Raw genomic sequence first — 26,743 nt, forward strand, 5'->3', positions numbered from 1 at the left:
ATGTTCAGAAGTGATGCATTTCACAAGTTTCAACAGAGTTAGGTAACATGGATCAAGGTAAGCAATGTTGTAACAGTTAATTTTATTTAGTTACAAGAAGCATTTTAACTAAAACACAACTGCTTCATACAGCTGGCATTACACGGATTTGAGACAAAAATAATAAGCATTCATTTCTAGGGCTGAAGCCTGTAGACAAACAAAACATGAATAAGCAAGCACTATTTGCCTGGAGCTCCCTAAATGCCATCCAGAGAGATTTTCAGTTTTAAAAGAACCACCACAATATATGTTATGAATCTGGCTTTTTGCTGTGAGTTATGCCATTGTTCAAGATATCATTGGTTAGGAAGACAGAATGACTGATGAGTATCTTCTACATAATTTTCAAATACTAATTCCTCTGCTCCGATTAGTGAGAGCTGCTAAACAAGATAAAGTTCTTAATTATGCATCTCTCTCTTACAATGTTACTCTTTCAAGTTGCCATCTCAGCTTGAAAAATTGATACTCCATATGTTTGCCAGTTCAAAATTCAAACTAGAGCTGAAATCAGTGAACCCTCCACATGCAGAATTCCTGTTGATTTTAAATGAGAGTTCAACAGATAAAAGATCTTGCAAAGATTGAGGTTCCTGGCCATTAGAGAAACTCATTTTGGTAAAATAGCCTTTTGTAAGTGTGAAAGGAAATATGGAACAATTACTGTAAAATTCTTAATACAAGCAACATAAAGGTCTGGTAATTAAAATAGAGTCTCTCAAACACTGAACAGGTTCTATTATAGTTATGACCCTGTAAAGTGTATTTGAGAAATATCCCTTTTGTTATTTTTACAATATAGAACTTCTATATTGTAAAAATAACAAAAAGGATATTTCTCAAAATACACCTTACAGGGTCATAACTTTTCACAACACTTCCTCAATGGGTCATGAAGACTTTGGTTCTACATACAGTACAATGGCATAGAGATAGTTCAGGAACCCTGTAAGTGATTTAGGTTAAGACTTTACAAACGTAGTTTGGCCCCACTCAAATCATGTTTGAACTCTTCCTAACAATGCCGCTGAAAACAAGGTTTTGGCATCACCTACTGTCATGAGGCGCTTACAATACTTCAGTAGTAAAAACCTAGCCCTATTCAAGTCAATGGCAAAAAAAAGCATCCGTTCTTAATGCTGTCAGACAATGTAAGAGCAGGAGAATTCTATTTTCTCAGAGCATTTAAGATTGCCAAGTGTGTTGTACTGCACGGTTCTGAATCCAACTACATCTTTATTAAATACAATAGCCCAGATATTAGTCAGGGCATTTTTGGTGGTTAATAATGAATCAGGCCAAGACTCCAACCATAAATTGCTTTTTTGACTATCAGAAAAAGGAAATTCTAGTTAGCGCTTTGCATTACAATAGTATTAGACTTGGAATATTAATTATTTGTATTTTCATAATGCCCTATCATGGAACAGAACCCCATTGCACTAGGTGCTGTATGAACAGAATTGGGAAAAAGAAAATAAAAAAAATATCCCTGTCCCAAAGAGCTTACAATCTAAGTATAACACAAGAGTTAACAAGTGGAGACATGCAGGGGAATGTAAGGAAAGAATGAGACAATATTAGCCAGCACAATAGGCAGCAGTCTTAGCATGCCAGAAGCTAATGCTTGTCAAGTTTTTTTGCAGGCTTCATGGAAAAGGAGAGTTTTAAGGAGGAATTAGGAGGATAATGAGTTAGTTTTACAGATGTTTAGAGGAAGCTCCTCCCAAGCAGGTGGGGCAGCATGGGAGAAAGCACAAAGATCCTTGTTTGAAAATTTTGTAAGTGGGCAATGGAGGCTGGCATCACAGATAGATGGGAGTGAATATTTCAGTAGAAAACGAAAGATGACAGGGAGGCTTTGATTAGCTGTGAAGGGTCTTGAAAGTGACAAGTGGATTATGTTTGATGCAACAGAGAAGGGCAAGTATGGTCAAAGCAACAGGCTAGGAAAATTATCTTTGCAGCATCATTTGAATGAATGAGTGGGGCAAGACTGCACTTGTCAAGGCCCGTGACAACTGCAGAGATGTTGCAGTAATCAAGAAGCAAGATAACAGCCTGGATGAGCGTTTTAGATGTGTGGGTGTATAGGAAAGGCCATATCTTAGAAACGTTACGCAAAATGAATCCGCAAGATTTAGACGTAGCCTGGACATGAAGGCCTAGAGAGAGGATGCCACAGTATAGTCCAGAGTGACAGGCAGGATGGTGGTGTGATCTACAGTGACCAAGAAAGGAGGTAATGGGGAGGTTAAGGGGGGAGTTAAGATGAAGCGATCTGTTTTAGCAATATTCAGCCTGAGCGGAAAGCTAGTCCTCCTCAAGAAAATACATTTAATAGTATATGTTCACACTTCACTCCACTCATATTTTAAGAAGAGTTGGGGCTAGTCACTACATTAAGCTCTCTAAGGAAAAAAATATTGTAGGTGTAGATGATATTTACTATTATATCAGTGGTCTGAGAGTGCAAGAGATTTCTACTGTAGAAGGTACAAGTCTATCTTGCTAGAATTTAAATTGAGCTCTACTTTTTTCATTGGCCCCAAAAAATTTTGTTATGAGTAAATTTTTTTTCCATACTTTGTCCAAGCATAGATTTTTTTTCTGATAAGTTAAGAGAGAGTGGAGAAAAACAGACAAAGAAAGGGAAAAACAAAACAAAATAGCCCACATCACAAACAAACCCTACCCTTCCACACAGTCAGATGTTTCAGCAACTGCACAGATGCTCAAAATTCTATATGCAGTTGTTGTGGAGTTTTATGAAACTGGGTCTGTATTACCTTATCCAAGTAAGTTCTGCAATGTCAGAGTGTTGACCAAGCCCCAAATCATGCTAACACACCTCCAACAAAATAAAACAATATGTTGAAATACCACCAATGGAAGACAAGCGAGTCCAGAACGATACTTTCTATTAGGGCTGCCAATTAATCGCAGTTAACTCATGCTATTAACTCAAAAAAAAAAAATCAGTGTTTTAATTGCATTGTTAAACAATAGAATGCCAATTGAAATTTATTAAATATTTTGGATGTTTTTCTACTTTTTCATATATATATTGTATTCTGTGTGGTAATTGAAATCAAAGTGTATATTATTTTTTATTACAAATATTTGCACAGTAAAAGAGATAAACAAAAAATAATATTTTTCAATTCACCTCATCCAAGTACTGTAGTGCAATCTTTGTCGTGAAAGTGCAACTTACAAATGTAGATTTTTTTTGTTACATAACTGCACTCAAAAACAAAACAATGTAAAATTTCAGAGCCTACAAGTCCACTCAGTCCTACTTCTTATTCAGCCAATTGCTAAGACAAACAAGTGTTTACATTTACAGGAGATAATGCTGCCCTCTTCTTATTTACAATGTCACCAGAAAGTGAGAACAGGCATTTGCATGGCACTTTTATGGCTGGCATTGATGTGCCAGATATGCTAAACATTTGTATGCCCTTTCATGCTTCGGCTACCATTCCAGAGGACGTGATTCCATGCTGATGACTCCACTTAAAAAATAATGTGTTAATTAAATTTGTCACTGAACTCCTTGGGGGAGAATTGTAGGTCTCCTGCTCTGTTTTATCTACATTCTGCCATATATTTCATGTTATAGCAGTCTTGGATGATGACCCAGCACATGCTCATTTTAAGAACACTCTCACAAAACACAAAGAAGGTACCAATGTGAGATTTCTAACCAACCCAAGATTTAAGAATCTGAAGTGCCTTCCAAAATCTGAGGGACAAGGTGTGGAACATGCTTTCAGAAGTCTTAAAAGACCAACACTGCAATGTGGAAACTACAGAACCCGAACCACCAAAAAAGAAAGTCAACTTTTTGCTAGGGGGGAAATCTCACCATGCGTCAGTCCGCACTGCTTTGGATTGTTATTGAGCAGAACCCGTCATCAGCATGGACGCACATCCTCTGGAACGGTGGTTGAAGTATGAAGGGACATGAATCTTTAGTGCATCTGCATGTAAAAATCTTGTGACTCCGGCTACAACAGAGCCATTCGAACACCTGTTCTCACTTTCAGGTGACATTGTAAATGTAGCGGGGTGGACACCCGCTCCTGCCTGGAGGGGCTTGAAAGCAGCCCTGGAGAGGGCTACAGCTCTCAAAGCTGCTAGGCTGATTGGGGAAGTAGCTGCAGCTGGGCCACGCCCCAATCAGGCCCAGCTGGCTCTATAAAGGCTGTGAGCCAGGAGCAAGGACACAGTCTCTCTCTGCATTCAGAGAGAGAAGGGCCTGGCTGCAGGGAGCTAGAGACAGAGTACCTGAGTGGAGCAGGGCTGGGGAAAGGCAGAGGAGCTGGGGAGCTCCAGCCTGGGGCCTAGCATTGGGCTAAAAGGTACTGGGAGTTGCAGAGGGCAGCCCAGGGGTAGGTAAAGGCAGCAGGTCCAAACCCAACCTTGCCTGTGATGAGTGGTGTATACTGCAGTTTGCCCCAGAGTGTGGGGGCTAGACAATGACTGGCAGTAGCCGTATACTGAGGCGAGGTGGGGATAGTGGGTGAGGGTTCCCTGGGGAGGGGAGACCCTAAGACTGAGGGGTTACTGCCAGGGGGGAGCACCCAGAGAAAAGGGGCACCAGGGTCCCGGGAGGATCCCGGGGCCAGCGGCAAGGCGGATCACTGGACTGCAGAGGGCGCTCCAAGGCTAGCCAAGCTAATTCCCAACAGAGACCAGCAGGAGGTGCTGCAGGGGTGAGTCTGCCCTTCTACAGTAAACAAGAAGCGGGCAGCATTTTCTCCTGCAAATGTAAACAAACTTGTTTGTCTTAATGATTGGCTGAATAAGAAGTAGGACTGAGTGGACTTGCAGGATCTAAAATTTTAGATTGCATTCAAAAAAAATTTTTGTACATAATTCTACATTTGTAAGTTCAACTTTCATGATAAAGAGATTGCACGACAGTACTTTTATTAGGTGAATTGAAAAATACTATTTTTTTGTTTTTGACAGTGCAAATACTTGTAATAAAAAAGACTACTGTACATTTTTTTATTCTGTGCTGTAATTGAATATATTTGAAAACGTAAACACATCCAAAAATATTTAAATAAACGGTATTATTGTTTAATTGTGCAATTAATTGCTTGACAGCCCTATTTTCTATTGGTCAGTAAATGGAATTTCAGCCACAAAGTTGTAAAAAGTAAATTTTCTTTGTCCTACCTGTAGCAAGCAAGCCTCGCAGGAAAATCATATGGAAATTCAAAGTGGTTGGAATAACCAATCCAACTGCAAAACAGATATTTGCCACATGAAAAACCAGATGATGAACCTCACTCCAGTTTTCACACGCAGTCTCATTGACAGGTACAAGGGTGGCATTTTTGAAATCTGGTATAAAACCTAATGGGGTCATGGTGAATGAATTGATTTCTGTAGTATTCATCTTGAAGAATCCTGTAAAAATACAAAAAGAGAGGCATTAAGAGTAATGAGCACCAATACAATGGAAAAAACAATGATTTGTGTCATGGGACTTAGGGGTATACTCTCTCCTTCATGTGCATACATATTTCTCCTTAATATGAACAAAAATTCTACACATGCTTCAAAGGTTAAACTAAGTCCCTACATACAGTTGCCAACTTTCTAATGGCACAAAACCGAACACCCTTGCCCTGCCCTTCTGGTAGGCCCCGCCCCTTCCCTTCTATGAGGCTCCATCCCCCCTCCCTCTGTCCCTCGCTCTCCCCCACCCTCACACACTCACTCATTTTCACCAGGCTTGGGCAGGGGGTTGAGGTGCAGGAGGGGGTGAGGACTCCAGTTGGGGATACGGGCTCTGGGGTGGGGCCATAAATAAGGGGTTCAGGGTGCAGAAGGGGGCTCTGGGATGGGGCAGGGGGTTGGGTTGTGGGAGGGGATGAGGGGTGCATGCTCTGGGCGGCGCTTATCTCAGGCGGCTCCAGAAGCAACTGGCATGTCCAGTTCCTAGGTTCAGGGGTGGCCAGGCTCAGGGGTGGCCAGGCAGCTCTACGCCCTGTCTCCGCACAGGTGCCACCCCCGTAGCTCCCATTGGCCATGGTTCCTGGCCAATGGGAGCTGTGGATCCAGCACTCGAGGCGGGGGCAGCATGCAGAGTGCACATCTGCCTAGGAGCCTAGGGACATATTGCCACTTCCAAGGAGCCACGTAGGGAGCCTGCCAGCCACACCAACTTCACTTTTAACAGCCCAGTCAGCAGTGCTGACTGGATCCTCCAGGGTCCCTTTTCCACCAGGCCTTACGATTGAAAACCAGACACCTGGCAACCCTCTCTCTACACATGAAAAACATTTTACAGTCACGTTTAGGTGAAAACTAAGAGCTTGAAGAAGAGTTAAAGGTCAATATTCTGACAACCCGCACACATGATTTATTATCAGATACATGCCCAGTGACTTTCATAAGATGCTAAGCAGCTTGCAGGATTGGCACAATAATGGTAACTTCTGCTGGTTGTTAAATGGTCCTTAGGACCATCCAGGCATACTACTTCCACTCCCTCATAATCAGAAGATACATGTGCATACCAAGAGCAGTATATAGCTTTGGTATCCGTAAAATAGCAAAGCTAAATACAAATTCAGAAGAATCTGTTATCATAATCTGTTACAGAAAGCTTGACAAAAAAGCCAAAGAGGATTTATGTCTTTTAATTCTTCTTTATAATGTATAAAGCTGTCCTGAAAGGATTTTCTTTCTTTCAAAAGGAGGGAGGAGAACTGATATTTGTAAGGTTAAAAAAAAAAAAAATAATAATACACACCACCAACCAAATACCAAGTCTGATCTTCTCCAGTTTTGCTGTCGGATTCCCTGGAGATCAAAAATGTTTGCCCAAAGCTCTCTCATTCCATACATGAGTGTTAGGGTGAAGATTAATAAAAACTATTTCCCTTCTCAGTTGATCAGGTTTCACTTGCTTAGTGTTTCTGATAACAAATGCTCTAGCTCTCCAGTCATCCATAGTGTCTTTCAGGAAAATTGGGCAGAAAAGAACTGACTTTTTAACGTAAAACAAACTCCGATTCCAAGACCAGAACAGACCCACTGTAGTCCTGTAATCTTACCTCCTGTGTAAGACAAGCCATAGAAGTTCCCAGCACAAATTATCAGAACATATTTTAGAAAAACAACCAATCTTGATTTAAAAATTGCCAGTGATGGAGAATCCACCATGAATCTTGGTAAATTGTTCCCTTAGCTAATAACCTTCACAACAAAAAGAAGCAATAAAGTTGGTTTCCCTTAACCAATATCATTCCAAAACACAGTGAAATAACTCTGATTAAATAGGTAACTAAAAAGGAAGGTGGGAGATATTACCTTTTTTTGAAACCTATTGCAGACAGTCTTTCCTCATCAAGATTGAGCACAACTTGATATACTTAATAAACAAAGATTCATTTTTCAATTGAAAAAAAAAACAAAATGATTCATTTCATATTAAAAGTAAAGTAATCTTGTTTTTAGCTAAGTATTTAGGACCCCTACTGGTTGCAATATAAAAGATTATATGGAGTTCTGTTTGATTCCCATTAATGAACTACCTTTACATCAGAGAGTGAACACTCTTTTCCCTTTACACATTATGGAGTATGCATTGTAACAAATCCTGTAGAGGCATTCCCTCTCTCTTTCACACATCCTCCTGTGACATTATACTCCATATGAAAATATGCTTGTGATAGGAATATAACATAACTAAGATGTACTTTAAGCAAGATTGGCCTTGTAAGGTATCATTGGAAAGGTTATGATTTACTGAATATGATTATCCTATTTGTATGCATGTATCATTTCTGTATCTGAAATTAGGAATATTGACTATATTTCAACTATGTTATTTTGGGTGATGCCCCCTGCTAACACTTCAGGTACAACAATGAAAAAGCTGGACAGTGCTGATGGCCCATCAGCAATAGCCAATGGACTGTAAAAGAGCTTAGTCTTCCTGGGAACATGTGGGTCAGCCTGTGATGAATGGTTACAGAGGCATGTGACCATGTCACCGGATTCTGGAACCCATCTTGAATTCTGTACTTTACCACGAGAAGCTGGGTCGGGGGTCAAAGTAGGAAACAAAGGACTCCCACCTTATGCAAATCCCATTGAAGGGTGCGGAGTGAGGTAGTCCTGGTCATCAGTTCTCCCCTGCTATCCCACCCAAGATGACTGCTGGAAACAACCAAGACTGAACTGGGGGAAAGAACTGGACCCAGGCTGGAAGGGCATCTGGCCTGTGAAGAAGATTATTAGAACCACATTTAGGGTGAGAACTTACATGTAACCAATTTCTTTAGTGAATCTAGCTTAGTTTGTGTGCTGTTTTATTTTCTTAGTAATCTGCCTTGTTCTGTCTACTACCTCCTTGACTACTTAAAATACACCTGTTATAGTTAATACATTTATTTCTGGTTTACAATATAACCCAGTTTATGTGATTTCTAACTGGGGGGAGGGGGCGAGAAGTTGTGCATTGCCTCTTCCCTCAATGTGGAGGAGGGTAATTTCATACAATTTTGGGGGGGTGGACATCTGGGTGCTGTGGCAAGCCCCTTAAGCTGAGCCTTCTCAGAGCAGATCTCGGTCTCTCTGTGCAGCTGGGGGTGGCCCTGCCTGTGTGCTTGGCTGGAAGATGCCCAGCAAGACCAGGTAAAAGGGGGCCCAGGCTGGCAGAATAGTCTGCCTCAGTGGCATCCCAGCATGCCAGGTGACATCTTGGGGGGCAGGGGGGTCCAACCTGTCCCACCACCCACCCACACTCATACATTCATTACATCCAGTGTCTAGCCAGGTGCACATGTGATGGGGACCCCTTCACAGGTGCCTAAATATGGATTTAGGAACCTAACTTCTGGCTCAGTTTTCCTTTTAAAATCTTGCTCTCTAATCCTCTAAAGTTCAAGTTGACTTATTACTGTCACACAAATATAGGAGTGCTACTGACAGATAGCAGAAGGCTGTACAACTTTTCTGATAAACAGACTTCTAAGTGCCTGCAGAAATAGATTTACTCTATCTACAAAGTGACAGATTGTGTCACTGGGTCTTAAGCAAGACTGCCCACTAATTTCAACTGGAGATACTACTTAAACTAGGTATGCAATCTGGATATTTATCCATAGATAGTTACAGGAAAGAAATTGTTAAACATAATTCTGAAACTTATGTCTTTTCCTCTGGTCCTAGCTCAGATCCTTCAGTCCTAACTTGTTTATAACACAAACATGAAAAATTCTATTTCGGACCTTCAGTATTTCAAAATACCAAAAGTTCATAGTAAGTGGGAAGCTAAGGAATATAGGATCATGCTTCTAACGCTTTAAATTCAGCTTACTTATAAGCAGGGATTCTAAAAATCCATTTGCCACAGAAAAAAACACCACTGAATTTGCCTTTTTTTTTAAAAAACAGAGATGGGACTCGGGCCGTCAGCCCAGGGAGACGGGGTTCGGGCTGTCAGATTTCATTTTAATTGCAGAAAAATGTGGATTTATGTTTATAAGAGAATTTTGGTTTTTTATCACAGAAAACTAGGATTCCAGCTTATAAGAAAGATTACTACAATAATGTAATTTGAAATATAACATGCTGTGTTAACAAACTGCAATAAAGATATATTCTTTACAAAAACCCCTCTAAAAACTGATCTTTAAATAGAAGTCATAAAATTTCATCTTCAGAAACTATTGTGTATTTGGAAAAAATGGATGGAATGTTGTCAACTTAAATCTGACAACGCATCATTTTACAAAATTTAAACTTTTTACAAAACTTAATAAAATGTTTGATACATTTTTAAAATTCAAAATTAAAACAATTGCTTTACACACACACACACACACACACACACACACTGTTTACAGCACTCAGAATCGGAGGTTGAAAACTCAATTTGTTTATAATTAAACCAATGTCATTGTTTTTCTACTGTCAGAGCTAAGAGAAAAGCAAGTAGTAAATAAACAAACAGTGAAAGTAAATTGGATTTTTATGCTTAAATTGACAATGTCTCACTGTATCTACTACAAGATGCTATAATCAACAAGAAAACCTGTTGACGTGTTGTCTGTAAAGTGGTCAGAATATTAACACCAATATTAAACCGACAAGAGTGAAGATACTTTGAATTAAATATGTTACACAAATATGTTAAAGGGATGAATCTTTAAAGTTATTTAGGCAGCAAGAGATGCAGATAATGAGATTTTCAGAAATGCCCAGGGGCTAGACCCACAACAGGGATTTAGGCATTGCAATGCAGAGTATATGACTTTTAGGTGCCCTGCCACTTAGCGGACTCTATAGCTGTGAGTTCGGTGCCCAGGCTCCCTATACAATGCCTGGGGAAAGTTAGGTGCCTAAGAACAGGATTCACAAAAGCCAACACTCTGAGCAGGAGCTGCTTTAAACTACTTGTTGGAAATGCCATGAGGGGTATGGACTCCCCCTGTCCCTCTAATGGACATAGGCGCCTAAATCTAGGCTGGATGGAGGCACCTCCTTCTGCTCAGGATTCACACCCATGAACTCTCCCCTGGAGTGAGATGCCTAAGCTCCTTCTCAGCAGAAGGATGTCTGCTACTGCCACCATCACTACCACCCTTATACGCAATAACCCAGTAGTTAGTGAATTTACCCAGGCCCAAATCCCACCTCTGCCTTATTTGAATCAGGGATTTAAGCCCAGGTCTCCCACTCCCCAGGTGAGTGCCCTGCCCTACCACTGGGCTACTGGATACAAGGGTGGTAGTTTTGTGCAAGGCCTGATCCAATAGCACGCTTACCAGATAGGCTGGGAACACTGGGTCTGGGGATTCTGCTGGGGTTTAGGGCACAAATCAGGTACTGGGCATCAGGGATTAGGTGGCTTTAAATATGCCCACTGACAGATATTTAGGTGACTAGGGAATTTTATTGGTGGAAACTTATGTACCTAGGGACTTTAGGAGCCTACAGGGTTAGGTGGGAGCTGAGTGGAGAATTCGTGGATCTAAATTTTGGACTTAGGCACGTGAAGTGGATGATAAATCCCCAAAGGGCTATAGGTGGCTAGCCCCCAGCCCCTAACTGCTACTGAAATCAATCTTATCTGACTCTTTAGGTACCTAAATGCCTTTTAAAAATCTGGTCCTGCAACTGTATCCATACAGATGGATCTACTTACAGGATTGGGCCGCAGGGTTTTTTTAATCTAGCTCTAGAACTTTTCTTTAGTCTACTTTGCTATGGTCCTGCAGCACAAAGAGCTGGCAACAGAGCCATGACTGTAACTATTAATTTTGAGAGCTGAAAACAGACCACTAGTGCTATTCTAATTAGATGCGTTGTAGTTTAGTTTCCCAATTTTCTTTTACTACTGAAATAGGATTAAAGGGAAAAACAGAGGCATGTGAAGAAAACATGTATTTGGACATGCTATGCAAATGAAGCCCTGCACCCCTTTAGAATAAAATGTCTCTATACTGCAGTATTTGTTAGCCTTGGGCTGTGTAAAATTTGTATTAAGAATAAACAGTCCGTTCAGTCTATGTATTAAGAAAATGCATCAATGTTAAGTGAAATTCTTAATATGTGCTCACAGTATCAACAGTCATAAGGGTAATGATGCGAGCCGAGAATGGTGTTAACTGCAGATACAAATTTGTGTTATGGTTACATAACACACAGATGCATGGAAAAGATCTGTTAAGGGAAACATCTATAACTGTCACTTTCTAATCCTCAATGTCTCTCAAAATAACAGAAGCTTAATTTTAATTCACAATATGGAAAAAACTATAAATACGTGTCTTAAATCAGAGCCAATAAAATTAAGATATTGAACATTTGCATTAATAACAATAAAATAATGTTCTTTCTAAAGCACCCCTCCTATCAAGGCACTCAGGGTGCTGCTCAACAATTGTGCACATGCACACTTCCCCCCTACCCCCCGCCCAGCAGCCAAATAACCCTTTAAGATTAGGGTTATCTAAAAGGAAAAAGCAAGGAGGGAGGAATGATGCTCTCTTTACCACCTATTCAAACCTATATATTTAGGGAAAATAGCTTAAGGTTGTTTAAAAGTGGGAAGGGATGAAAGGACTCTCATTTCAAGGATGAGTGTGTTCCACAATTTTAGGACCACTACAGCAAAGGCAGGATAGCTTGCCAATCAAAAACACTATGGTGGAATCTCTAAAAGTTGAGTGGTATCCAAACATACTAAATATTATCAGATTATGATGACTTTTCCTAGGATGTTTAGTATGCTAAAATTTAATGCAAAGCCTATTGTAAAAGAGTGGCAACCCCCTAAAACATGGAAATACTGACACAATCTTAAAAAGTGTTCTAGTGCTACAGAACTACACAAATGTTTTGAGTACGTCTATTTGAACCAATTCTACACCAAACGAATTTAAACAAGCTTCTATTGGGAAAAAGAAAACGTGTTCTGAAGACGCTCATGTCATTCAACGGTCATCAAATGTTGACTAAATCCTGCAACCTCATGTGTTGTTTATTATACTTCCATTTGAATACTGCAGTCTTTGCTTGCCTCTCTTGGCTTTAAATACAATTTGTTTTAAAGCCATTTCGGTAAGAGCTGACTTACCAAGAGCTACATTTAAATTCTCTGGTTTGATTTGAAAATCCTCGAGTCTATGTACGCTTACAGGAATATTTCTCACGCTAATATCGTAACTTTATGTGCCGTTTCAACCGCGCCCGGTACAACTGATGGCCCATTTGCGAGATTGGGATGGGGAGGCTCTAGCAGAGTGGGGCTCTTATACTATATTGGGACCTCTGCACTGGGCACTGTTTCCAAGAGAAGCGAAGTGAGGGGAAGAGCAAGAAAGCGGATCGCTCAGGCTCCCGACCCGCTGCTTCGGGGCCAGGACGCCGCCGCTGCGGGCGGGGTGTGGGTGCTGGGAGCGCAGCCCGCCCGGGCAGTGCAGCGCTCGGCTCAGCCCGGCTCTCCCCGCGGCGGGACCCCGCAGCTAGCAGGGGCTCGGGGGACCAGGCGAGGCGGGCGGTGACCTCGGGAGCCGCCTCCGCCTCCGACACAGCCCCGCTCTGGCTGGCTCCGGGGCCATGGGGGGCGGGGGGCACATGGGGGTTAAAGAGCTGGGGCGCGGGGCCGCCAGTATCCGGGCGGGGGCTGCACCCAGCTGGGGCTGGCCCGGGCGCGTCTCCCCAGGGAAGTTTCTCCCGGGCGCTTTGGTGAAGCGGCGCCTCCAGCTCCGATTTCAGCCGCTGCCCGGAGACGCCCCATAGCAGCTGCCCCCCGGAGGGGGGGGGTCTGCCCCGCTCCCTTACCTGGCCCCGAGCAGGGTCCCCGGGGCGCTGCTGCTGGGACTCGGTAGCTGTTCCCCTCACCGGCTTCCACCCGCGGCCGCTGGGACTAAAATAGGCAGGACGCTGCCAGGGGCAGGCAGCGAGCGGCCGTAGCGCGCAGGCGCTTCCCACGGGCACCAGGCGCTGCCCGGCGGCGGAGACACTGAACAGCTGCGGGAGCGGGGTAAGACCGGTCGAGGGCGGCGAGCAGACGGGGCCCGCCAGGGGGCGCTGTCGCGGGGCTGCTCGCCACGGCGGCTCAGCGCCTGGGTGCAAAGGGGCAGAGAACGGTCTCGGCTCAGCCCCAGGCGAAGGCAGGGCAAGTACCAGCGCTGCCCGCCCAGGGGTGAGGGGGTTTGCTGTGCTGCCCCCCCCCACTCTCCACAAGGGCCCCAGATACTGACTACATACCCCAAGGCTCACAGCCCTATGGGACTAGAGCAACAACCCTTCTAGCTCAAACGGACTGCACCCCCATGGCAGGGGGGCTGGAACTAGGGCTGGTGGTGAGACAGCACCCTGGCTTGAAGTGGCTGGCTCACTACAAAAGCAATTTTCCCTCTCTTGGTATGGACACCTCCTCATCAATTATCTGGAGTGGACCACATCCACCCTGACTGAATTGACCCTGTCAACACTGGCTCTCCACTTGTAAGGCAACTCCCTTCTCTTCCTGTGGTGGTAGATTTATGCCTGCATCTGTAATTTTCACTCCATGCATCTGAAGAAGTGGGGGGGGGGGGGGGTTCTACTCACAAAAGCTTATGCCCAAATACATCTGTTAGTCTTTAAGGTGCTACCAGACTCCTCATTGTTTTTACCATATACAGAGTTTACAGTTTGGTTTAATAGCTTTCAGCACCCCCACTGTATACATTCTTCCACCCACTGCCCCAAGACCTCCCCCCCCCCCCACACACACACACAACAGTACAGAACTGTGTAGAACTGGGCTTGGCAGGATTCCATGGTCCTTTTTTATGACTTCCATTTATTTTCAAGCATTTTTTTCTAATGTTTATTGATTTTAAATTTTTACAGTTGTGAGAGCTTATGGGGGGTGTCAAACAATGGAGAGGGGTCAGCTAGTAATTGTTTAATAACAGGAGATGGTTAAGAGTCAAAAAGCTAAAGCTTTATAAGCATCAAAACACAAAAGGTCAACATCACATGACAAAATACACAAAGTAAATAGTAAATCAAATTCTAAGCTGCATTTTTCTCATTTTGCCTATCTTGTAAATTGCAAGTATTATCCACAGAAAATATGTTTCTGTAGTTTGTGGATATGCAATGAAATTAGAGAGACAAAGTGGGTGAGGTCATATATTTTATTGGACCAACTTCTCTTGGTGAGAAAGCTTGTCTCTCTCACCAAGAGAAGTTGGTCCAGTAAAAGACATGACCTCACCCCCCCTTGTCTCTCGAATATCCTGGGGCCAACTGGACTATAACAACACTGCATAAAGTGAAATTGACATTTATCAACATTTATCAATAAAAATCTATCCTGCCAAGTCTCTCAATATATAACAATCTCTTTTAGCTATACTGTATAGACAACAGTCTCCCCAGCTAACTAGAAAGCATTCTCTAAAACTGGCCTTGTCTAGTCTAGAAAAGTGCACCAGTTTAACTAAATTGATTTAAAACTGAACTAGTTAAACCAGTGTGAAGCCTTAATATAGGCACATTTAAATTGGTTTAACCCTTGTTTATGTTTATTAAAAAAATTATTGCCAGTGCAAGCTAAACTGCTATAGGAAAGGACTAAAGCAGTATAAGTGTGCCTATCTCAGGGGGTTGTGCATGTTTAGCCAGATTAATTTAGTTGAATTGGTGCACTTTTCTAGTACAGAGTCTGTATAGCTGCCTAGTGATATATAACCTCTCTTGCATCTCTCTTTAGCTATAAAAGTCTGTGTAGCTCTCTAGCAAATAGTTTCTTAAATTCTCTAGTTCAGGGGTGGGCAAACTACGACCCGCAGGCCGGATCCGGCCCATCGGGGCTTTGGGTCCGGCCCATGGGATTGCCACCACTATGGTGCCGCAGGCCCCCCACCACTCCTGGAAGCAGCCGGTACCACATCCCTGCAGCCCCTAGAGGAGGAGAAAGGCAGAGGGCTCCATGCACTGCCCTCGTCTGCAGGCACCGCCCCCCGCAGCTCCCATTGGCTGTGAACAGGGAAGCATGGCCAATGGGAGCTTTGGGGGAGGTACCTACAGGCAAGGGCAGTGCACGAAGCTCTCTGCCCTCTCACCCCCCCTCCAGGGGCCGCAAGGACGTAGTGCCGGCCACTTCTGGGAACGGCACAGCACGGGGTCAGGGCAGGCAGGGAGCCTGCCTTAGCCCCGCTGCGCACCGCTGCCATTCCGGAACCACTCCAGGAAAGCAGCGCTGGGCTGGAGCCCGCACCCAAAACCCCTCCTGCACCCCACACCCCAACCCCCTGCCACACCCCTTCTGCATCCCAATCCCCTGCCCTGAGCCCCCTGCCACACCCCACACCCTTTCTGCACCCAACCTCCTGCCCTGAGCCCCCTCATACAGCTCGCATTCCTCCTGTGCCCCAACCCCTTGCCCTGAACTCCTGCCTGCATATCACACCCCGCACTCCCTCCCGCACTCCAAAACCCTGCCCCAGTCCTACATTCATGGTCCTGCACGCAATTTCCCCACCTCAGGCCAAAAAGTTTGCCCACCCCTGCTCTAGCTGATAGTCTCTACAACTAGTGGTCTATGGCAGAAAATGTGGCCTCAGAGTTAAAACAAATGATTTGGTTCTGTTCTTACCTTTGCTGACCTGCTTTGTAACCTTTGGCAGAGTCATCTAAAGCCTTTGTTTCTTGGTTTCCTCATATGTATAGGAAATAATAGTATGTACGTATTTATATTAACAGTAGTTCCTAGAAGTCCCAACTGAGATCTGTGTTCCATTGTTCTAGACTGTGCAAACAGTCACTGCTGCAAAAAACTTATGTAACTTTAGCACCCTCGTGGCCAAGATGGAGTCTGCTCTGCAGGTTTCAGAGTAGCAGCCGTGTTAGTCTGTATCCGCAAAAAGAACAGGAGTACTTGTGGCACCTTAGAGACTAACAAATTTATTAGTTAAAACATATATATTCCACTCTATATGCATCCGAAGAAGTGGGCTGTAGTCCACGAAAGCTTGTGCTCTAATAAATTTGTTAGTCTCTAAGGTGCCACAAGTACTCCTGTTCTTTTTGCTCTGCAGGCAGCTCTGGCCAAGAGAAGGCGTGCACAGGAACGCAGCAGAGAATGTCGATTCCAGCCCAGGGGCCCCGTTCCCCTCCATAGTGAATGCGCGCGCGCGCACACACACACACACACACACACAAAGGTACAATGAACATAGGAAAGGAAAATATTTATTAACAGAGGGATGAAAGGATAAAAGCAATAGGGGGAAATATAGAGGGAGTGGTACAATGGGGTTGCATTCAACTCAAGGCCCCACGGGCCCAGTGGTAGCACAGTCTGGAAGGGCAGACACCGAGCAATGTGTCTGCACACAGAGTTCAGGAGTCCTGAGCAAAGTTCCAGTCCAGTGGTGAGTCTTGGATGCTCCTGGTCATCTTTGGCACCAGCAAACTTTCCACAACAAACCTCTCCGGTGCCCTCTTCTGCGGCTCTCTGCAAAGCCATAGAGAGCGACAACCTCCCCACTTAACTAGCTCACAGCCTCCTTCCTTATTCCTAATGCAAAGTCACAAGCCACAGTACGCATGGCCCCATACAGCTCTGGGCAGCAGTGATACTGGGTCCAGCTCTGATTTGTCCTTCTCGGGCAATTCCTCTCTGGCACAGTGCTCCTCCTGGTTCCTGTCCTGGGGTGTCTGCAATCAGCTGCTCTGTACCTCCCAGGCTTCAGGCAGGTTTTTGGCTGCTTCACTCTGTGAGGTCCTGCTTGCTGCAGTTGCTCTCCTCCCCCTCCACCAATAGCACTAACTCCTTCTGGAACAATCAGTACTCCCCCTGCTCAGGAAAAATATTTAAAGGGCCCATGCTCTCTAAACCCCAAAGGGGTTACACTTACAGTTGAAACAGACAAGACAGACAATGAGTGGAGGGTGGAAACAAAGGCAAGGAGAAATGAAGTCTCTTGAAAAGGTCACACAGCAAGTTAGTGGCAGAGCTGGGGACAGAACCAAGATCTCTTGACTCGCGGTCCAGTACACCTAGTTACAGGGGTGTTGAGGAGCATATTCATGTGTATAAAACACAATATAAAGTAATTTCCCCAAATTTATTTGGGACATAAATTATATTGCTGTTCTATATAAGAGGCTGTAATGGAGCCAATCCTGCAGTTATTTTGGGGCAAAATTCCCATTACAGTGAATGGGCGATTTGCAAGTGGAGTTGCTGCAACACTGGACACTAAATGTTATACAGGCACACAATAATGTATCACAGTAGCAACATTTGTAAATGTAACCAGGGTTTCCTCCAGTTTTAAGCAAGAATGGTCAGGACAAGGTAGGAAGGGAGCAGTCATTGAGTGGTGTTGTTATGTGTAATATATCCAGGAAACATCTATCTATTTACTATTTGGATTTATCAAAAAGCATCCTGTAGGTATCATTTATTATTAGAAGGAAATTTGTCTGTGAAAAGATTGCAGGGGAGTGAAAAATAATACTGCAACCTTTGAAGGGTTGGAGGAACTATGCTAATTGTAAAAGCATGCACTGAGATGCAATTTGATCTTTCCTCAAAAAGTGGAATAGAGAAATTGCCAAACCACATACATTGTAACATATCAAAAAGTGGCTACTAGGAGTCTGAAGGAATGGTATCTTCTGTGCACTAGAAAATGACCACTTGTGCTTCTGTAATCATGTTCTGCATAGGAGACATAAAACACTGTGTAATAGATTCAGGATCCTGCTGTTTTCCAAAGCCTGATTGATGCAAAGTAAGGGTCAGGGGTTGAATTTTAATCTCAAAGATTAACAGGTGCACTAGCTGTGATAATAGTAGGATAGAACAGTGGTTCTCAACCAGGGGTCCGGGGCCCCTAGGAGGTCACAAGCAGGTTTCAGGGGGTCCGCCAAGCAGGGCCAGAATTAGACTTGATGGGGCCCAGGGCAGAAAGCCAAAACCCCATTGTCTGGCGCTGAAGCCTGGGGTCCTGAGCCCCACTACCCGGGGCTAAAGCTGAAGCCTGAACAATGTAGCTTTGTGGGGCCCCCTGTGGTATGGGGCCCCAGGCAACTGTGGCGTGGGGCCCCTAACACTGGCCCTGGCTCTTGTATGCCAAAAAGCAGTTGTTGTGGCACTGGCAGGCCGTGGGGGGGGGGGGGGGAGAGACAGGGGGGCTCACAAAGGAAAAGGTTGAGAACCCCTGTGACAGTACATAGATTAGATAGATATGTAATCTGAAGGGTTCACAGAGTCATGGGGCTATGAGGGCAGGGGAAGGTTGTTTTGTATTAGAGCTGTGCAGACTAATCACAGCAGACAATTTATTCAATTAACTAAGCCCCTTTCTCTGTTCATGAATTATCTGTGAACCATCTGATTTTTACAGATTTGTTCATTATTTGAAATTGTTCAAGGAATGATTTATGAGGAATGATCCATTTTCCAGCCTATGGATTGCTTATAAATTAATTTCTGCAACTATTGCTTCAAGTTTTTGCTATTCGTTCTCAACAATTGGTCATCTAAATCACATGGTTGCAAGGCTAGCTCAAGAAAAAAGACAGTTACCTTTTTCCATAACTGGTGTTCTTCGAGATGTGTTGCTCATGTCCACTGCATATTAGGTGTGTGTGTGTGCTCACCACATGCACCGGTGCCAGAAGATTTTCCCTTAGCGGTATCCGTAGGGGACTGACTCTGGCGCCCTCTGGAGTGGCACCCACATGGTATGGTATAAGGGGCGCCGCCGGCTCTTCCCACCCTCAGTTTCTTATTGCTGGGAACTCTGACAGTGGGGAAGGAGGGCGGGTCATGGAATGGACATGAGCAACATCTCGAAGAACACCAGTTACAGAAAAAGGTAACTGTCTTTTCTTCTTTGAGTGCTTGCTCATGTCCATTCCATATTAGGTGACTCCCAAACAGTATCAACGGAGGCGGGTAGGAGTTCATGGACGTGTAGATTGCAACATAGCTCTGCCGAACCCAGCGTCGTCTCTGGCCTGCTGAGTGATGAAATAATGCACCATGAATGTGTGGAGAGAGGACCATGTCGCGGCTCTACAGATGTCCTGGATAGGGATGTGTGCCAGGAAGCCTGCCGAGGACACCTGAGCACTAGTCGAGTGGGCTCTGACAATCAGCAGCGGTGGGACTCCCACTAGATCGTAACAGGTCTTTATGCAAGAGGTGATTCAGTTGGAAATCCTCTGCGAGGACACCAGAAAGTCCTATCCGCTGTGGCGATGAAGAGCTAAGTTGATTTACAGAAAGGCTTGGTACACTCTTGGTAAAAAGCCAAGCCCTTCGGATGTCCAGTGCATGAAGATGCCTCTCTTCACTGGTCTTGTGAATTTTGAGACAGCACCAGGATAAAGATGTCCTAGTTCATATGAAACGTTGATACCACCTTCAGCAGGAAGGCCAGGTGAGGCCTCAGCTGAACCTTGTCTTTGTAGAAGACTGTATACGGCAGTTCTGAGGTCAAGGCTTTAATCTGGTGTCACTGTCACCAGGAAAGCAACCTTCCATGACAGGTGGGAAAGGGAGCGGGAGCCCAACGGCTCAAAGGGTGGGCCAGTGAGCCTAAAGAGGACCAAGTTAAAATCCCACTGTGGGACAGAGGTCCGAACCTGCGGGAAGAACCTCTTGAGGCCTCTCAAGAATCTGACCGTCATGTCATGAGCAAACACCATCTGGCCCTGCATCAGTGGGTGAAAAGCGGAGATGGCTGCGAGAAGCACTCTAATGGAAGAGTGTGCCAGGCCCAGGTTCCTCAGATGAAGCAGGTAGTCTAAGAGCAGAAGAGGAAGAGCGGGAGGGAGAGATGCCATGCTCTGACTCCCAACAGGAAAACCTTGTCCACTTGACGAGGTAAGTCAGTCTGGTTGAGGGCTTTGTACTCCCCAGGAGGACCAGTTGGACCTCATCCGAGCAGGTCTGCTCCTCTGGGTTCAGCCACACAGCAACCACACCAAGAGGTGGAGGCACTAGATTGGGGTGCAAGAGCTGACCATGGTCCTGTGACAGCAGGTCTGGTTGGTTGGGCAGGGGCCAGGGAAGGGCCGCTGCCAGATTCATGGGCGTGCCGAACCAGTGCTGGTGAGGCTATGCCAGGGCAATCATCATAACCTGTGCCTCATCTCTCTTGATCTTTGCCAGGGCCCTGCTGATGTGTGGAATCAGAGGGAACACGTACATCAGGCTTCCTGACCATGACAGGAGGAAGGCATCAGAGGGGGCGTACTTTCCCAGACCTTGCTGAGAAAACCCGTGGCATTTCCTGTTTTGTCTGGTGGCGAATAGGTTCAGTTGGGGAGCTCCCCACCTCTGGAAGATCATACAGGCTACCTCTGGGTGGAGTGACCACTGATGGTGAGAGGAGAAGTCCTTGCTGAGGTGATCCCCTAGTGTGTTCTTGACACCAGGGAGGTGACAAGTTTCCAGATGGATTTCTTGGCTGATGCAGAAGTCCCAGAGACGGAGTGCCTCGTGGCAGAGAGTTGACGAGCAAGCTCTCCCTTTCCTGTTGATGTAGAACATCGAGGCTGTGTTGTCTATCAGTACTCTCCTCACCGCCTTGCCCAACTGGTGAGGTAGGAAGACGCCGCATGCCAAGCAGACTGCCCTGAGTTCTTTGACATTTATGTGTAACGTCATCTCTTCTGGGATCACATACCCTGGGTCTGGAGATCGCCAAGGTGTGCATCCCAGCCGAGGTCCGAGGTGTCTGATACCAACTCAATGGAGTGAGGTGGGGTGTTGAACGGAACTACCTCTAGGACTGTCCTGCGATCGGTCCACCATCGCAGTGAAGTAAGTATTGTCGGGGGGATGGTAACAATATTTTCTAGGTGATCCCTGGACTGGGAATAGACCGTCATCAGCCATTGCTGCAGGGGCCACACCCGGAGCCCTGGCATGGCGGACAGCATATGTGCACGCTGCCATGTAGCCTACCAGGCGCAGACAAACCTTGTAGTCAGGGGGGAATGCAGAGACTTCCATGATGAGGTCCACCAATGTCTGGAACCTTTCTAGCGGCACGAATGCTCTGGTGCAAGTCAAGTCGAGCACCACTCTGATGAACTCTATCCTCCGCACCGAAACGAATGTAGACTTTTTGTTGTTTACCAGAAGGCCCAGGGAGCAGCACACAGCTTGCAGCACCGCAACATCCTTTTGGATTTGAGACCTAGAGTTGCCTTTGACCAGCCAGTCATTGAGGTATAAGTAGATCTGGATTCCCCGACGCCTGAGGTAAGCAGCCACCACCACCACCATGTACTTGATAAACACCCTTGGTGCTGTCACCAGGCTAAATGGGAGGACCGCAAACTGGTAATGGTTGTGTCCCATCGTAAATTGGAGGAAGCGTCTGTGTCCTTGAAAGATCTCTATGTGAAAGTATGCGTCCTTCAAGTCGAGGGCGGTATACCAGTCTCCTGGATCCAGGGAAGGGATGATAGAGACCAGGGAGACCATGTGGAACTTCAGTTTCTTTAGGTCTCTCAGGTCCAGAATAGGACGTAGACCACCCCTGCCTGTGGGATTAAAAAGTATCGGGAATAAAACCCTTGTTCCTGTACTCGAGAGGAATCTCCTCCACCACACCCAGCCGCAGTAATCCTTGAACCTCCTGTGCGAGGAGACTGAAGAGGGACGGGGTAGGAGGAGTTGGAGGGGCGGTAGAAAGAAACTGGAGGGTATAGCCCTGTGCCACCATGTTCAGGACCCAGCGGACTGAGGTTATAGCAGTCCATGCAGGGAGGAAAGAGGAAAGGCGGCTGGAAAAAAACAGGGAAGATGGGTCTGGTGAATAGTCTGGTAGGTCGCCCTCGGGCGTACCCTCAAAACGATTGCTTGACACCCTGCTTGTTTCAGGTAGAGCCCGACTGAGCGGAGGGTGGAGGAGGTTGGCTTGGGTGGCATTTTTAGCCCTTGACCTTCTTTTGAAGCGGGTCCTGCTGAGGCTGGCTCCCTTGGCCCTGAGGCTGTTGGGGTTTGAACCGATTACATGCTGCGCCTGGGATGTAAAGCCCCGGAGTTTTCAGGGTGGTACGGGAGTCCTTTAAACTGTGCAGCTCGTTGTCTGTCTGCTCTGTAAATAGGATCTGGCTGTTGAAGGGAAGGTCCTGTATCGACTGCTGAGCCTTGGTAGACAAGCCCAAGAGAAGCAGCCAGGAAGCTCGCTGCATAGAGATGATGGAGGCCATGGTGCAGGTGGCAGAATCTGCAGTGTCTGAAGTTGCCTGGAGGGCCGCTCGGGCCACAGCCATGCCCTCCTCGAGGATTGCCCGGAATTCCTTTCTGGAGCTTTCAGGGAGCGAAGCCTCAAACTTGGCCATGGCCTGCAATATGTTGTAATCGTAGTGGCCAAGGAGGGCTTAGTGATTGGCCACTCTCAACTGCAGGCTGGAAGATGAATAAACTTTGCATCCAAAAAGATCCAGCCTCCTTGAGTCTTTGTTTCTGGGGATTGCCCTGGGTTGTCTTGCCTCTCTCTGTGGTTAACTGCCTCGGCCAGGGAATTGGGGGCTGGGTGGGAATATAAGTTTTCATGCCCCTTGGTTGGCACAAAGTACTTGCACTTGGCCCTTTTGGAGATGGGAGGCAAGGAGGAGGGAGTCTGTCACAGGGCAGTGGTAATTTTTGATACCCCCTCATGAAGGGGTAAAGCAGGGGCTGATGAGCAAATGACATCAAACAGGGAGCCCCAAGGCTCCTCCAATTCCTCAGCCTTAAGCCCCAGGTTAGATGCGACCCTCTTCAATAGTTCCCGGTGCACCTTAGCATCATCCTGAAGAAATGGGTGAGGGGGTTCCGTGATAGCCTCATCAGGCGACGAGGACGATGCGGTACCCCGGAATCCTCAACAACCATTGGTGGTCCAGCAGACTAGGTCTTCTTGGACTTGTGAGGTCTTTCCCCTGAAGCCTCAAGCACTGGAGGGGGGCCGGGATGTCAAGGCCACTGGCCTGTCCGAGGCTCTCGACACCGAACGGGCAGCCTGGGAAGGCTGGGTGAACCCCCATGGGTTCCTTGGGTACCATGGTGCCAGCCACTGTGCCTGGGGCCATGGGACATGTTTCAGTGGTAATGATGTAGATGGCACCGCAGGCATCGGAGGCTGTCCCGCAGTCAGGGAACTGCTCCATGCCAGAGCTATAGGCAGATCGGTCGCTTGCAGGCGACCAGAATTGGGGTGGAGCGGCAGCTCCTATCTGACTGGTGCTGGTTGCTGCGCCTGGAGATAGACCTGTCCGAGCGAGACTAATGTCTTGGTCGAGGCCTCGGGGAACGATGGCATTCAGCAGATTGGCATTGGAAACCTGGCATTGGAAACCTGGCAATCTATGCCTTATGCTGCTGGACTGGTACCAGGACGTTGAGCGGGACCGGGGTCTATCACGAGCCAGTTGCCAGGAGGATCTTCCTGAATATGGCGATTCTTGTCTCAGAGACTGATGATGGCAGGCTGGTGACTTCGGTCCCACAATTGGTCCCAGGATCTATACTGAGCTCTTGGCGACGCGTGGTATTGGTCTTGGTGCTCCTGCCAGGGGATGTGTGCCCTGGAGGGTCTACGCCCGGCTACCGGCGAGGTATGCCTCGAATCCTGTTGTCAGTGCTCAAGGTCCAGGGACCAAAAAGGGCTCAGCTGAGCCTGCCTCTCTGGCTCGGAGCATGACGGCTTCAGGAGGGAGAGCGGTGGTGGGACATCCCTCGCAATGAGGAATGGTGCCGCTGAGGCGGGGACATATGCAGAGGTCCCAAGGTGGGTTTACCCCGAGACCTGGATACCACTGGAGTCAGTGTGGGCAGCACCGAGAGCGTCAGGATCTCCTGAGCTGTCTGCAGAGCTTCGGGTGTCGATGGCACCTGAAACTGACAGAGGTCAGTGTCACTATCTGGGGATGCAGGCAAGGCATAGGATGGGCTGCCTGCACCGCTACGCTTGAGCTGGGGCCTGACTTCCCGGAGGGGGTGTTGAGCTGTCCAGCACGGGTCTTGGCTTGCACCCAGCCCTCTCCTTTCCCTTGTGGGAAGTAAGAGATCGTCCCCTTATATTCCTCTTCAGCTTCTTGGCCAGAGCCATGAAGGGGGAAATGGTGCCAGCCCACGGACGAGGCTGGCGGGGCACTCCCCACCGATGCTGCGGTGCTCAGTGCCAAGTTGGATCTTTGCTCCAGTGCCAGAGTGACTGATGACTCCATCAGGAGTACTCTAAGACATTTGTCACACTCCTTTTAAGTCCTGGGTATGAAAGACTTGCAAATATGACACTTGTCACTTATAAGCCCTTCACCCAAGCACCTAAGACAGCTACTATGGGGATTGCTGATGGGCATGGCCGTTTGCAGCGATCGCAGAGCTTGAAGCCCGGGGACCAGAGCATGCCCTGTCCCCAGGCTGAGTCCCATTTGGGACTAAGGAAGGCTTTAAGAACTACTACTATGGGTAACTAATTCAACTACTAACTGTATACAACTAAATTATAGGTTTTGCAAAGTTTGCAAGAATGGAGAACAATTAACGCTAGCCGAAGGAGCAGACATTCCAGCACAGTCACTGGCGGCAAGAAGGAACTGAGGGTGGGGGGAAGCCAGTGTCCCTTATACCATGCCTTGGTACAGATACCCAAGGTGGTGATTTGCCGGGGGATGCTTGACCCCCACTTCACCCCAGATCCCGGCCCCACTCTGAAAAATGCATGGAGTGGAAAATACAGGAGCAGGTATAAATACATGAACGGATGTGAATTGCCTTACCAAGTGTAAGGTCAGTCTAATGAGACAATTCAATTAACAGCAGGATACCAAGGGAGGAAAAATAACTTTTGAAGTGGTAATGACAGTGGCCCATTTCAGACAGTAGACAAGAAGGTGTGAGTAACAGTAGGGGGGAATTAGTATTGGGGAAATTAGGTTTATTTAACCTCACTATAGCAGAATGCATGCCAATAGAGTCAGGATAAAGTATTCCTGCAGAAATTTTGAATGATCTTTCAAATACTAGACAAACAATGAATCATTTAAAATCTTTCCCCCAATTTTCATTGAAGATAGCTAAAGACCAATCTGATGAATTACATTTATTATAGCTCTTTGTTCTGTAAAGTAAACCTATTATACTGAGCCCTTAAAAGTAGGCACTGCAGTGTACACACACATTTGCAGTATGTCTATTGTTTTTGCACCTAATGCTATTTTCAATAAATCCATAAAGCATTGTGTATACAATGCTGTTCTGACATAAAATACCTATTCAAATAACTATGATGGAGAACAAAGTACACTGGTTAGTAAAATCATAGAACAGCATAATATTTTATATTCCACATCTGACTTCAGGTCCTTAGTATTTATATACTGCTATGTTCTTATCATTTATAATGAATCTCCAAATTGTTTTATGTATGCCAAATGGACTCTGTTTGTATTGAAAAACTATAACTCAGTTGGGACTGGAAAATGGAGACTCAGCAAAAAAACAGTAAGGGCTGTATCCTGGTATTGATTTTTGAGCACTGATTTCACTGGGGAGTTCTGCTTAAAAACATAGGACGAGATTTCTAGAAACTAAAATAAGCCAGTTATGAAGTTTGATATATATTTGAAAAAATATAAAAGATGTTTCTCAGATAAATCTCTTAGCAAAATATAATACAAAGTTACATCAAAATTAGATATAGTTACCATAAATAAAAACTACGTTAAAGGAACATTAAAGTTGCAGAGTTAAATAAATACTCAGAAGTTAGGCAAATTAGGAATTAAAGTTGCCTGTGTAACCTTATTTCAGCCTCCTTCTGCATATGCTACTCCTGGGGGGAATTCTGCACCAAAAATTAAAAAATTCTCTGCCAACAAAATTAAAAATTCTGCATATTTTATTTGTCAAAACAACACTATATAATCACTCCTGTTTTAATTATTTTGGTAATTTATTTCAAAATACATGTCAGCAAGTATTTCTGTAACAATATAGACAACAAAAAAGATTCAGGAAATGTTTTTGGACGAATAGATTCCTTACTAGACATATTAATACAGAACTTGAGTAATAATTCATTTAAACTGCAATACAGAACCATATTTCCGGCACGCCTCAGAAGCAGTGCAAAGGTTTGAGGGAGTTCGGGGTAATGGAGGAGCTGAGGGAGAGGGAAGTAATTGCTGGGAAGGAGCC

General features: G+C 45.6%; 1 protein-coding gene and 1 long non-coding RNA gene across 7 annotated transcripts in view; one reads left to right on the forward strand and one right to left on the reverse strand.

Annotated features, from left to right (window-relative positions):
• Nucleotides 1–26,743, reverse strand: part of BVES (blood vessel epicardial substance) — a 71,112-nt gene that overhangs the window by 36,125 nt on the left and 8,244 nt on the right. The window contains exons 1-3 of one of the 5 annotated variants that reach the window (XM_065588273.1): nucleotides 13,366–13,517; nucleotides 8,151–8,294; nucleotides 5,236–5,469 (exon numbers count right to left, since the gene is read on the reverse strand). In XM_065588273.1, coding sequence (XP_065444345.1) covers nucleotides 5,236–5,458 — 223 coding nt within the window. In that variant the 5' untranslated portion in view covers nucleotides 5,459–5,469; nucleotides 8,151–8,294; nucleotides 13,366–13,517. Of the gene's footprint in view, nucleotides 1–5,235; nucleotides 5,470–8,150; nucleotides 8,295–13,365; nucleotides 13,541–26,743 lie in introns of those variants that run through there. The other 4 variants (XM_065588272.1, XM_005287704.5, XM_008164898.4 and 1 more) reach the window with 4 other exon arrangements.
• On the forward strand, nucleotides 13,443–23,939 carry LOC135982291 (uncharacterized). 2 transcript variants are annotated; one of them, XR_010599564.1, is made up of 4 exons: nucleotides 13,443–13,567; nucleotides 20,714–21,367; nucleotides 21,689–21,811; nucleotides 22,663–23,000. It is a non-coding gene; the product is annotated as an uncharacterized LOC135982291 (long non-coding RNA). The 2 variants fall into 2 exon arrangements; XR_010599563.1 differs by lacking the exon at nucleotides 13,443–13,567 and adding an exon at nucleotides 18,715–20,425 and having other exon boundaries at nucleotides 22,663–23,939.

The sequence above is a fragment of the Chrysemys picta genome, chromosome 3 (genome assembly GCF_011386835.1).
Source record: "Chrysemys picta bellii isolate R12L10 chromosome 3, ASM1138683v2, whole genome shotgun sequence".
Taxonomy (NCBI): domain Eukaryota; kingdom Metazoa; phylum Chordata; order Testudines; family Emydidae; genus Chrysemys; species Chrysemys picta.